Source organism: Lontra canadensis, unplaced genomic scaffold, assembly GCF_010015895.1.
Source record: "Lontra canadensis isolate GAN:19392208 unplaced genomic scaffold, GSC_riverotter_1.0 scaffold3, whole genome shotgun sequence".
Classification (NCBI taxonomy): Eukaryota; Metazoa; Chordata; class Mammalia; order Carnivora; family Mustelidae; genus Lontra; species Lontra canadensis.
The window spans coordinates 30,983,649-30,997,224 of NW_022630997.1; the positions used below are offsets into that span (position 1 = coordinate 30,983,649).

Below are 13,576 nucleotides of genomic sequence, written 5' to 3' on the forward strand. Positions count from 1 at the left end.
GCCTATAACAATGTGCCTTGCAACATGTAATAAATACCCCAATTGTCCTACGGCTGGAGAATGTTGGATACATTAGGATAGGTCCACACTGTTGGATATTATTCAGTCACTAAAAGTGAGGTATATGAAAATTTTTCATGGCATGTGAAGATACTGACACCATCTTACCATCTTTTAGTAGTGGCTTCCTCCGGGGACCAGATGTAGATGTCTCTCAGGGATTATCCCAATCCGATTCTCATTCCTCGCTCTCAGCAGCATCACCCCCATCTAAGCCAATCAGAGCATTGCATTCCCCTTGTTCACTGTGATTGGCTAGGGCACGGACAGATGACCCAAACAGGACCGAGAAGCCACACTGAGACTAACGGGGACTTCCTAGACAAGAGACTTTTGTCCTCACTCTACCCCCACCCGGCGCACTGGATGCAGTGTGGACCTGCTGCAGCCATCTCGCTAAAACAGGGAGGCAGAGGGTGAAGACCACAGAGTGGAAGGCTGCTCTGGGCGTGAAGAAAACACCACTACAACTTGGTCTGTACTCTGGACAAGGCTGGGCTACAGCCAAATCTTCCCTGGACTTCGCAACTTTCATTAGTTAGCCGTAATCCTCTTTGCTTACAACTGTTTGGATTCTGCTTTTCTGCAGTCTACCACAAAAAGAACTCTAAGTGATATACTTTTTAAAAATTCTTTTTTTAATTGTGGTAAAATATACATATCATAAAATTTACCATCGGCAGCTCAGTGGCATTGGGTACACTGACATTGTTCTGTAACCACCACTGCCGTCCCTCTGCAGAATCCTTTCATCCTGCAAACCTAGAACTCTGTTCCCACTCCCCCTCCTAAGAGGGTCTCTGAAATCACACCACCTTGAGGAGACTGGGAGGCTGAGCTAGCAGCACAGGCTCCCCACAAGAACCTAGAGGTTTGGAGAGAGGGCAGAATGGGATCACAATATGGCCATAGATGTCTTCTTCTCTTGGTCCAGATACCTGCCTTTGAAGAAGGGTAAGCCTGGGAGTGTGCGTAAGACATCAGTTATCTCAGTGCCCAAAGCGGGGACATTATGGAGACCTGGGAAGAAACCTGAACCAGTCAGGGCATCCCAGCACCTGTGCTCAAGCCCCTGTTAGGTATGTGGGACCCATCTCCAGCAGCAAAACTAGGTGTCATTGAAAATGACAGCAGGCGGGACCTGCTAGAACCCCTTTCTCCCTCGTCACTTCTAGCACTAAGAAGCTGGACTGTTACCATCCCACCTCTACCTCTTTGGACTAAACAAACCTGTAGGGCACTTGGACAGTTTAAGAAATGGATCAGACTTCCTGGTGATACGGATCAAGAGGCCTGATGCCATTAGTTGAAAACAGTAAAGGAAGGACCCATGGACGTAGCGATACCCTGAGCTCACTGGGCAGATAATTCCAGAAGTACACGGCTCTGGGGGCATCACCCACATTACAGGCAGGGCTCCTGAGCAGCCTCCATGGCCAGATGTGGTGATCCCACATGTAAACAGGTCCACAGTCCTTTATTTGAGATCCCAAACCCAAAACTATCAGAAAACCTGAAGTTCCTTTTGACTCCTTTTGTGGCAAAACCTGATCTGAATGGGTATGTGTGTTTTTATTTGTTTCACTGCAGAAACGTTAATGTACTTGATTATAAGGTATTGACCCCACCCCCATTGGGAATATTACAGTTTTTATGCCATACCAAATTTCCAAGATCCGAACATTTTTGAATCTCAAAACACTCCTGGCCCAAAGGGTTGTAAATTGGGGATTGTGGAGCTCATATCCTGGATTTCAAAATATTAACTGTGGGCATCACTGGTGAGTGAGACTGTAGGTTATTTTTATTTCCTTCTTCACAATGTTTTGCATTTCCCAAATCATCTGCCTATATACTACTGTTACAACCAGCAAATAAGATCTACCCTGTTTTTAAGAAAACATCAGGTAGCAGCCCCTTATGCTCCCCTGACCACATTCAGGCCACTCCCATGTGTCCCTTGGCTCTGCCTCTTGAATGTGGCCTGTTTCTGGGCTGCCCCCAGGAACTGGAGCACCATAGGGTATGCCTGCCTGGCTCTCCAGCTCCTCCCAGACCCTCCTTGCTGCACACTTCAGCTCCATTTCCAGGCTCTGCACCCCTTCCTCCTTCCCCTGCCCTAGCGAATTCTTGCACTGAGCTGGCTCAAGGCCCAGCGTGCTTCCTGCCGCCACTCCAAGCAGCCACTTCTGAAGCTGCACCCTTTCCCATCCACCCTCCCTTGACAGTGTTCCCAAAGGATGGGGACAGCAAGTTCTGTCCAGGCCCAGCAAGTCTGAGGCCCCTGGTTTCACCCTGCCCCCACTAAGGGTGGAAAGAATAATGCTGGGCACACACTGGGATCCTTGACCTCCGCCCGCTGGCCGGCGTCGCCCCTCCTCCATCTTCCTGAAGCTGCTCAGCTCAGCGCTCCCTCTCCCCAGGAGGCCTGCCAGCACAGAAAGACTCCATGTTCAAATCCCCCTCTGAGTAGACCCCTGAGATGTGCAACTACTCCTTTTTTTTTTTTTTTTAGCTCAGTCAAACCCACACATAATGGGAATGGACAGTCTACTCATGGGCATGATGGTTTTACCATAATGCAGACCCCAGGACCTCACAGACCCCTAGTGGGCTGCAGCTTGTTGGCCTCCTAGGGCCAGCAGGACAGTTCTTGGGCACATGCTGTCCTCAGGGTTTCCCTGTTCCCTTTCCTTCCTTTCCCCAGACTGCTTGCTTCTCCTGGCTGACAAGTGTGGCCCAAGGAATCACCCAGCTAACACAAGCAAGGACCGCCCCCAGCCCCAAGCCAGGGACAGAGCTCTTCTGAGGGCTGGGCAGCAAGTATCAGGATGGGTATGGTGTCCTCTGGAGAGCAGGCTGAGGAGGTGCAGGGAAGTGGCAGCCAGAATGTGCCCACCCAGCTGACCCGAGCTTGCAGACACTGCCATGAAGTTTTGTATGCGATCATCTTTGATTTCTCACATGTCTTTTCTAAACCCGAGGCTCAGGGAGGTCAAGTGACACTTGTGGGCAGTCAGTAAGGGAGCCAGGATTTGAACCCTCCTCTTGGGGACTCCAAAGCCTCCCTCACCTGGTGCTGCATTCCTCCATGATCCCTAGGTTCAGGACTCCCTCCACAGATGAGAAAGCATGCAGGTTCCTCTCCATCCACACACACAGGCAAAACAGTGTGCTCCCCAGGGAGCAGACCTCCTGTTCACCCAGGGAGACCCCGGCATCGACCCTACCCACCGTTTGCCAAGGTCTTCTGAGAGTTTTGGGTCGGTTCTATATTTGGAGGACTTTCCGGTCCTGTCTGTTTCCTGGATTCTCTGTGTGGCCCAAGAGATGGAGCATGTGTCACCCTGTCTCAAGATTCTTCGGACCAGAGCTGGCAAGGAAATGAGAGAGGATCCTAATTAGGGGGTGATAACCCCACGGAGAAATTCGGGCTCTCTGCAGCAGGCCGTGTCCTTCCCACAAGCCCTGCGTGTTTGTCAGATGTTTATAGAGCCTTCATTAACAGAGAGCTCCCTTAGATAAGAGGTGGGAGCACGGCATCGAGGGCCAGATAAGAGCAAGTGGAGGCCACTCTGGGGAACTGCGGGTGAGAGCCTGTGAACTGGCCCCGGGGCTCGGTGCTGAGCCGTGGGCAGGAAAATGCCGGCCCGCTCCTTCCAAGCCTCTCCCTGCGCCCGCTAACACACCCGCGGCCACCGCCCGCAGTCTCCCGTTAAGGGCGACAGCGCCGTCCCAAGATGTGCTGCGGGGCGCTCTGGGTGGCCCTGCCTGTGCTCTCCCTGCTGGCGGGCTGCGCGCCCGGGAAACCCCTAGAGAGCCGGGGAAGGGCGTCAGCCGGGGGAGATGCCCACCGCTTGCTCCCGGGGCCTGGAGGGGAGCGGGAGGGGGGCGCCTTCGACCTGAGGATGTTTCTGGAGAACATGAAGGTGGACTTCCTGCGCAGCCTCAACCTCAGCGGCATCCCTTCCCAGGACAGAACCCGAGCGGAACCACCCCAGTACATGATCGACCTGTACAACAGATACACCACCGACAAGTCCACCACCCCTGCGTCCAACATCGTGCGCAGCTTCAGCGTGGAAGGTAGAGTCGGCTCCGCCGGGGCCCTCCCCCTGGTTGGGGGGGACACAGGGATCAGGGCTGCACTGCCCGGTCCGGTAGCCACTGGACATAGGAGGCTCTTTAAGTTTTAAATTTAAATGACTTAAAATGAAATAAAATTAATAACTTAGTTCACTGGTTTGGGATCCGTCGCTCCATAGTCATGTGTGGTTAATGGGTACCTTATAGGATAAGGCAGAGTATAGCACATTCCCACCCTGGCAGCAAGTTCTACTGGACAGCTCTGCTATAGAAGGTTCTTCTCTGGGCCCCGGGCCAATTTTACATATTCCGTGCCTACGGGAATGCCAGCTCCCTTTCTTCCATCCCTTCCTTCTCTTCTTCCCCTTTCCTGCTTTGAAACAGACAACCTATTTAGCCTTCAACCGATGGGTGTATTTTTTAACTTTGGGTTTGTTTGGGTTTTTTTTTAAGATTTTATTTATTTATTTGACAGAGAGAGATCACAAGTAGGCAGAGAAGCAGGCAGAGAGAGAGAGAGAGAGAGAGAGAGGGAAGCAGGCTCCCTGCCGAGCAGAGAGCCCGATGCAGGACTCGATCCCAGGACCCCGAGATCATGACCTGAGCCGAAGGCAGCGGCTTAACCCACTGAGCCACCCAGGCGCCCCTATTTTTTAATTTTGAAAGAATGTCTGTTTCTCTTCCACCAAAAGGTATCTACAAGTCCAATAAATTTTTTTGAGAGGACAACTTATTTTCTAAATAGAAAATGATTTACCTGATTTGGAAGGGCTGAAAGGTAACAAACCCTTGTTTCACACTGCCCCCACTAATTCACCCAATGTAAGTGAAATGATTTTGTGAGCATGGAAGCCAAGGCTTGCAGATGCTGGGGGAACTTGCCCAGGTCACGTAGTGGTCCGGCAGCTGGATTCTGCCACAGGCCCCATGTGCCTACAAATCTTGGGCTTTTCCTGCTGCTGCTGTCTCTTTGAACACCCATGCACATGGGGCCTCTCTCCTCCCAGGTTTGACACCTGCAAATCCCTAAAAGGGCTGGCTTGGTGCCATGGCAGGTCACCCAGCCTGCAGAGCACACGCCATGTCTGAAGGATGCTACAACCCGCAGATCACCCAGCGGCTGCCAGCATCTCACCATGCTCCTGGGGCATGTCTGTTGCCTGTGCTTTAGGAAAAGGCTGAGTTTCATTGGCTGGACCTAATCACCAAATCCCATAGTCTCAGAGTCCAGCGTTTGGCACCATCTCGATGATCAGCCCCTCCCATGTCCAGCATTTTCCATGTACCCAAAACAAGTTTTCTGACTCAGTCACAGCTGTGCCTATGGCCAGCTCTCCTGTGAAGGCCAATTACGCTTTCCTCCATGGATAGTCCAAGGGAAGCTCAGGTAGAGAGGCTGTTTGTTTTCTAGATGTGTGATATGGTCCCATAGTGATTTCAAAGCATGGCACAGTAAGAGCACAGTAGGCCATTAATGCTCATACACACCATTCACTATTCACAAATGTTCTGCAGGAGCCAGAATGTCAGGCACATCAAGACTGGGTGAGGGGCCATGTGCTTTGAGGGGGACATGCATGTTGGGGAGGAGGGCCTGGGAAGGACACAGAAATATTGACTAAGCATCTGCTATGAGCCAGGGAAAGTGACAGTAAGTTCTGTGTGCCATCTTGTGGAAGCCTCACACCAACCCTGAAAGACCATTAGGATGAGCCCCTTTCTACAGATGAGGAGACTGAGGCACAGAGAGACTCAGGACTTCTCCAAGGTCATAAGCCTAGGAAGGGGTTGAGTCCAGATTAGCAAGGCAGTCTGTCAGACACTGCTGGATTTCATAGCACCACACAGACTCCCCTCATGTAATGACTTCATATTGGTGACCGAGCCATGGCACAATAAAGATGTCCTGATGACTGTGTGCCAGCCAGGAGAAGTTGGAAACTGAGACAATTGTATAGCTCAAAGCTCAACCTCATTTTTACCTAACATGACAAAGCAATCAAGGCTGATCTGTTTTCTTTCTTTATTCTCGTCAAACGTTTAAAAAAATCCACTTTTGCTTTGCTCAGAATAACAATTCTGTTTCTATGCCATTAAGTTGCTGAGATTTTTCACATTGTCTTAATGTTGGAAATTCACCATCCCCTCCCAGGGTATCTGCTTTAACATCGCACACTCGGGATTTGCACTCTGAGGCTGACAATATGCTTTGCTATGTCATTTATTTGACTTTTTTTTTATTTTTTATGTGAAGAGCTTTACAGGATGTGTGCACTTGGCAGTTAAACAGCCTAAATCCAGTCTCCACATCTGTGAAAGTGGAATACTAATTAGATCCTCCCAGGGCCACTGTGAAGAGTATAGAATGCAAAGTATAGGGCATTATAGAATGCAAAGTGCCCAGTGCAATGCTGGGCAGAGTAGATGCTTACTAAGAAGTTGGATCTGACCACTCCAATGCAAGGCTTCTCTTGTCTCTGTTTTGCTTTGGAGGGTCCCACATGTACCTTTTGAAATTCTCTTCTACATTAAGGGCTTGAGTGAAACCAAATGAAGACTTGACAGAGTCAGTCAATGTCATCCTGGATGCCCTCTGACCCAAGTCATGAGTCTCAGTTTTGGTGTCATGGAAGATGACCATCCCTGTGTACTTGCCTTTCAGATGCTGTCTCTATCACAGCCACAGAAGACTTCCCCTTCCAGAAGCACATCTTGCTCTTCAATATCTCCATTCCTAGGCATGAGCAGATCACCAGGGCCGAGCTCCGACTTTATGTCTCCTGTCAAAGTCATGCAGACACTTCTCATGAGCTGAGAGGCAACATGGCCATTTACGATGTTCTGGATGGAGCAGATGCTTGGGAAGCTTCTGCAGACACCAAGACATTCCTTGTGTCCCAGGACATTTCGGATGAGGGCTGGGAGACCTTTGAGGTCTCCAGTGCTGTGAAGCGGTGGGTCAGAGCAGACTCCACCAAGAGCAAAAATAAACTGGAAGTGACTGTGGAGAGTCACAGGAAGGGCTGTGACAAGCTGGATATCAGTGTCCCCCCAGGCTCCAAAAACCTGCCCTTCTTCGTTGTCTTCTCCAATGACCGCAGCAATGGGACCAAGGAGACCAGGCTGGAGCTCCGGGAGATGATTGGCCATGAAAAGGACAGTATGTTCAAGAAGTTGTCCAAGAATGGTCTGACAGAGGCAGGTGACCACAGGGATGAGGAGGACGGGGAAGGTCACACGGCCGCAGCGTCCTCTTTAGCCCGACGGAAGAGGAGTGCCGGTGCCAACAACCACTGTCAGAAGACCTCTCTGCGGGTGAACTTCGAGGACATTGGCTGGGACAGCTGGATCATCGCACCCAAGGAGTATGATGCTTACGAATGTAAAGGTGGCTGCTTCTTCCCCCTAGCCGATGACGTCACGCCGACAAAGCATGCCATTGTGCAGACCCTAGTGCATCTCAAGTTCCCCATGAAGGTGGGCAAGGCCTGCTGCGTGCCCACCAAACTGAGTCCCATCTCCATCCTCTACAAGGATGACATGGGAGTCCCCACCCTCAAGTACCATTACGAAGGAATGAGCGTGGCAGAGTGTGGGTGCAGGTAGTGCTGGCCTGAGGGGCAGGGGGGAAACAGGGTGGAGGGCTGCTGAGTCCCTCTGGGCATCATGGGGACTAAGTCTGCCTGCATGGCAGCCTGAGGGAGGAAAGGGAGCTGCCATGTCCTGAAGGTAAATGCCGGCCCACACCAAGCATACACCACTGGGTCTAACCGCAGGGGAAGGCAATGGCCAGGGATGAAGGGTGGGGATTGGGGAGAAGAGGAAAGCCTAGAAGGATTGTTGGGGGGCAAGAGGTGACAATGGAAAGAGGACAAGAGAAAAATAATCCGGAGTCAGCAGAAAATAGCACAAATGAGGCAGGGGAGTATAGACAGTTGAGGTACAGAGATTTACGGGGATTAAAGGAGGCGAGAAGGGTAGGGCACATTCCAATAACCCCAGGGAGTGAAGGGGACAGGGACAGCATGTGCTCGACACCCATCATTTTATGGATTCCCAGAACCCAGTGAGATGGGTGTTATGAGTCCCAATTTACACATGCAGGAGCCAAAATGCAGGCAGTTGAAGTAACACTGGTCAACGCTGTGATTTCAACCTGTAGGTCTGCATAGGTCTGTCCACCACCAAAGCCCTGGGGCTTCTCAAATACCCCATCCAAGTTTATTGGGTCACCTTGCAGCGAAAGAATAATTAGATTCTGGGAGGCAGGGAGCGTGGGGCAAGCTGGATTCAGCCCTGGCCAGTACCACCAGTATGACTGGGCTGTTTGGAGCACCCCGGGCCCATTCCAACAGCTCAGTGCCTCTGCTGTTTCAATGGCGTAATGATTTTTAAGATGACCCTCAAACCATTGAGGAACACTCCCCAAACCAACTGCAGGATGGAGAGAATGTGTGCCAGAGCCCTTGGGTTGCAGTATGCACTGGGGTTGGAGGGACATGGGCCCTTTCCCACCAGCATCTCACATGCGACCACCAGCTGCCCGTGGCTTCGAACTTTGAGATGGTTTGGAAGGAGCAGGTATGATCTATCCTGAGGGACAGGGCAGCCTACAGCTGGGGTGGCTGCTGTTAATTTACTCAGCATAACTGGCTCACCAGCATAACACAACTGTGGGCTTCCCTCCCACCAGGACTCTGTGGGAGACTGAACCTGGATTTGAATTTGCTGGAATAAATGTGTCCTTGCTTTGGTATTTGCGATGTTTTATTTTTATTTCTTGGTGACAGGTGCTCAAATGATGACATCCAGCCTTCCTAGGTGAGGGCTCCTAGCCACTGAGGAACTCAGGTCCTTATTAGCCATGGCCAGCTCTGCCTGCACCTGTGGCTTTCTTGAGCTGTGTGTCCTGGCTTGGGCCCCAGGACTGGACTCAGCACCCACTGATCCCGAGAAAAGACAGTTTCCATTTCCTTTGAGTTCCATTCTCTCCTCTGACTCTAGAGGTCACGCATGGAATGGGGTGGAGTGAGGAAGAGTCTGGAAGTGGTGAAGATTCCAGTCCATGGCCTTTCTGGCCACTGGCCAGAGAAAAGCCTGTAAGAGGCCTGAAGAGACCCAGGCCTTTCCCACTGGTTGAAGCTCCCAGTGTATTTTTTTAAAAAAAGTTTGTGTTAAATGTTTACGTGGAACCAATGAAAAGCTTTAACACAATTAATACAAATTAATGAATTTAAATACAATTAATTACTGGAATTGTAGAAAATACTAATTCCTGGTACGACAATGTTGCTGAATCTTAAAGACAGACGAGGAATGTCTTTTAGTCCTGGTGGTGTACTTCTGTGCCTGCATCAAAGTTTCACTTCGAAATAAAATCAAATGTCTAAACTGTGGACTTTCCTGAATGTGAGACCTGGGCAGGATGGTCCCTCCATGCTGTCCCCTGCCCACCCCTCCCCATAGGCCCTTCTTTCCCTGGGGAGCAGGGAGAAAGTGTTGCCATAGCAGTGGGAGGACTCACGGGGACAGTGTCTCTGTAGGCTGGGAGAGTGGAAATGTCCATATAAGGGCATGTATGGGTTCTGTGAGAGAGTAGACATTTGCAAGTGGGCAACAGTTAGGCCCATGTTTTCCCTGATCTCCCCCATGCCAGGGGAGGGAGGTCTGGGCCATGAGTCTTCCCCTGCCCAGTGGCCTGCGACCTGCCCCACTCTTCCAGCACCAGCTCCTACTATGTCCCTGCTCAACGCTCAGCTCCAGCCACACTCCCTCAGGGCCACACCCTCAGTCTCGGAGGCAATTGCCCTGGCCATCCGACTCCCAGCTGCACAGCCCAAGTCACCGTCTGTGAAGACCCAACTCTAGTGGAACCCCCTCTGGCTCCTCTCCCTATGCCTTGGCTCTGATATTCCTACTCTGAGGAGCACTACAATGCTTCTGTCTTGTGGCTGTTATGGGCTGGGCATGGGGACCTGCTCACCTCTTGTCCTAAGCCGTCTATGGCACAACATCTGCTGGGGACAAGGCCTGAGAGCCTCTGGACTGGGTCACTCTCAGAAGGCTGTCATGGGCTGTGACTCAAGGCTGACTGACTTGGACGGATGTGATGGGAAGAGAACTTCCAAGGAGCGCCCCCAAGAAATGCTTTCTGGCTTCCCTTTCACGAGTTATTCTTCCCACTGGATTCCCCAAAGGGTTTTCACCCCCAGCCAGAGAATGAAATGCAACAGCGCCATCCACTGGACGCTCTGTTACATGGCTATTTAGCCCTCTGCCTAATGTCTGCTTTTACTGCTGCACGCCTAACATTTCCTAAAGTCTGTTCATTTTTGTCATATCGTGGGGGGAGGGGTGTGATATTATCACTACCATGAAGAAGCTGAAGCCCAGCAAAGTGACCAGTTGGTAGGGTTGACGGGCTGTCCCCTGTTCTGCCAAGCAGAAAGCCACAGGCAGACACACTGAGTTGAGGGGTGGTGTGGATAGATCATGAGAAGGGCCGGGGATGAGGCCTGGGGGATTCCCTGTGCAGCGGGCCATGCTGGGAACTTGCACTTGGTAGCTCAAACAACAACCACAGAATAAAAGACCTTTTTATCCTGACTTTTGCAAATGAAGCAGAGATGGAGGCTTTTGCAGGCTTCACACTTTGCTCAGAGCCACAGTCAGGAATTGCTGGAGTCAGGATTTGAACCCTGGTTGTGATGCTAACCCCAAGTTCTCTCTGTTGCACAGGCCTCTCTCCTGATGACCTTCTTCAAGGTAAAGGTCATGGTCTCATGAGCAGGAAGAATCAGAGACAAAGCCTGTGTTCTTTTGGGCAAGTGCTGCCTTCCTGTGGGCTCGGCCCTCCTTGGTCACTGCCTCTCTTGCCTCACTCATGTAGGCTTCCCTAGTCATCCAGGCATCCATTCGGGGAGAAGGTACAGAAGGACACCCTTTTCCCTTTGATTAACGTTCGGCTGGCATGGTCACGAAGTGACAGAGCAGGCAGCTAGTTAGACCCGAGCTGGAGGCAAGGACAGTGATAGTTTATGCATTAGATGCCTGCACACACAACATCCTGACTTTGTGGTCTCCAAGACCCCTCAACATCCTGACATTGTGGCTCCCAGGACCCCGGGGCTAACAGACCAAGAGCCACAGGTGCAAAATACGCGCTCTTCTCTTCCATCTCTGCTATAGGGTAACCCCTAGACTCATTATTATGCATTTGCATTGCAGTTTTGCTCTCTCCCACCATGGGGGAAGGCCGCCATGATAGTTTGGGTACAAACTTCGTAGGGTCAAAAACAGCCACTCCCATCCTGTGGGAGAAGTTTCGCAAATGATTAGAAGCAGCCTCTATAAGAGACCACCCTGTCTGTCCATGACGCAAGACCCAGCTCACATAAAAAGGAAGGACCCCTGCAGCCAGGGCAGTCACCACCTCTGGGCCTGCCCACTGTCCCACTTCGAGAGTGTACTGCCCTTAATTAACTCTTTCGTGCGTGCTCCTTTCCTTCTGGCTGTCCTTAATGGAGTACGGATCCTCACGTAAATCTTTCTTGGCGAATCCAAGAACTGAGACCTCCATTCACACAACACAGACCTTCCTACTGGTAAGAGAAATACTGTGGCTTCTACCTCTTCCAAAATTCTATCAAAATTGGGAGAAAGCAGGAATCCCTGGGTCAATCCTTCCTTGCAGCTTGCTCTTTCCAAGCCCAACTGAATTGGTAGGGCCAATACAGGCAGGTGTGTGAGGTCACATCTCTCTGAACTCAGAAACTCTTCCTCTCCCATGTTCAAAGGCTGCGATTCCATCTAGCTCGTCTGACCTGTGCCCTCTGTCCCGAACATCAGTTCCTCCCCACGGTGTAGTGAGGAGTCTGGCGCGAGCCTGCCCCTGTGGGTGCTGCCCTCAGTGGACTCCAGCCTGTAGCTATGATGGCACTGAGCCACATGAGCAGAGGCCCCTGCTGGCCTCTTCTCCACAGGGAACCCACACTTTCACACTCTAGAAGGCACACCAGCACACGGTGTATCCTGGGTGGCAGCATGGGGCCTTCTTGGTTTCATGATTTGCAGTCGCCATCTTGAAATCCATAGTGACTTTTGATCAAGGGTCTCATATTTTTATTCTGCATTTGGCCTCACGCATCAGTGTAGCTGGCACAATGCATTGTGCAGTCAGCATCTTGGTTTCCCAAGTCCCAGGGACACCCTGGAGGCTACTGCAGGCCTCAACATTGACGTGATCCCTATGTGCCAAGGAGTCTGAGCTTTGCTGCTGAGAGCTTGCCATCGGGTCTGAGTGAAAGGGTCGGCCTTGCCCTCTTCTCCCATGTGCATGCTGAGGAGGCCCAGAGGCTTCTCCAGCATGTGACCAAAGCCTGTTATATCCGTATGGCAGCTCCTGGGGGAGCTGAGGTTGCTGAGAAAGTTTGGAGCATGGGGTGTCTGGGTGGCTCAGTCATTAAGTGTCTACCTTCGGATCAGGTCATGATTCCAGGGTCCTGGATCAAGCTCCGCATCGGGGTCCCTGCTCGCTGGGAAGCCCGCTTCTCCCTCTCCCAGTACCCCCACTTGTGTTCCCTCTCTCGTTGTGTCTTTCTCTGTAAAATAAATAAATAAAATAAATAAAATCTAAAAAGAAAAAAAAGAAGAAGAAGAAAGAAAGTTTGGAGTAGCTTGACATGAAGGGGTCTGAATTTTCCCAGACTTGCGTTAACGTGTGGAGACCGGAAACTACACAAGACAGACAGACAGCAGCACCACACACAGGTGGGTTACATTGGATCAGACTGAATAAAACTTCCAGAAATTCTTTCCTTCCCAGATCCCCTTGGGGAACCAGCCTTGCCAGCCTCTACTTGGGGCCTGTCAAACTCGGGCCCAGTTGTAGCCTTGGTCTCCAGAATCTGGCCAGACCACCCTGGTGCCTCCATCGTGCCTCCCCTGGTCCTCCTCTTTCCTGCTTTGCAAACTCTAGACTTTGTACACCAGCTTCTAGCAACTATGTACCACAGGCCCACGGGGGATGTTTATTCCTCTCTGATTTTGACACTGATCCTCACTCTCAGATATGATTTGGATCATGTTCTATGTCTCCTCATATGACTGGTGATGCCCTGCCTTCTGCCTGGTCTGTTGGACCCATACCCGCAGTCCATCTCACTCCTTGCCCGGAAAGCACCTCACATCAATGAGGTGCAGAAGTCAGGACCAGCCTAGCAAATAGCAGGCACACACACACCCACCTGGGAAGAAACACAGCCTGAGAAGCACTGAAGGGGTCATCTCCAGAAGGAACCCAAGAAATGGCTGTGTTCCTGAGTCCCCAACCTGGGGTCTCTAGGCCTCCTCATGCAGGTCTGTCTGAGCCAACTGCAGTGCCAAAATGGACCCCAAATCACCTAAGTGTTCACTGTCTTCTTCCTTTCCC

General features: G+C 51.2%; 1 protein-coding gene across 1 annotated transcript; it reads left to right on the forward strand.

Moving 5' to 3' along the window:
• The first annotated feature begins 3,602 nt into the window (after window positions 1–3,602).
• GDF2 (growth differentiation factor 2) lies at window positions 3,603–8,119 on the forward strand. The gene is made up of 2 exons (XM_032838143.1): window positions 3,603–4,146; window positions 6,809–8,119. Exons 1-2 carry the CDS (start codon window positions 3,801–3,803, stop codon window positions 7,750–7,752), a joined length of 1,290 nt encoding a protein of 429 aa, XP_032694034.1. The 5' UTR covers window positions 3,603–3,800; the 3' UTR covers window positions 7,753–8,119.
• The last annotated feature ends 5,457 nt before the right edge of the window (window positions 8,120–13,576 follow it).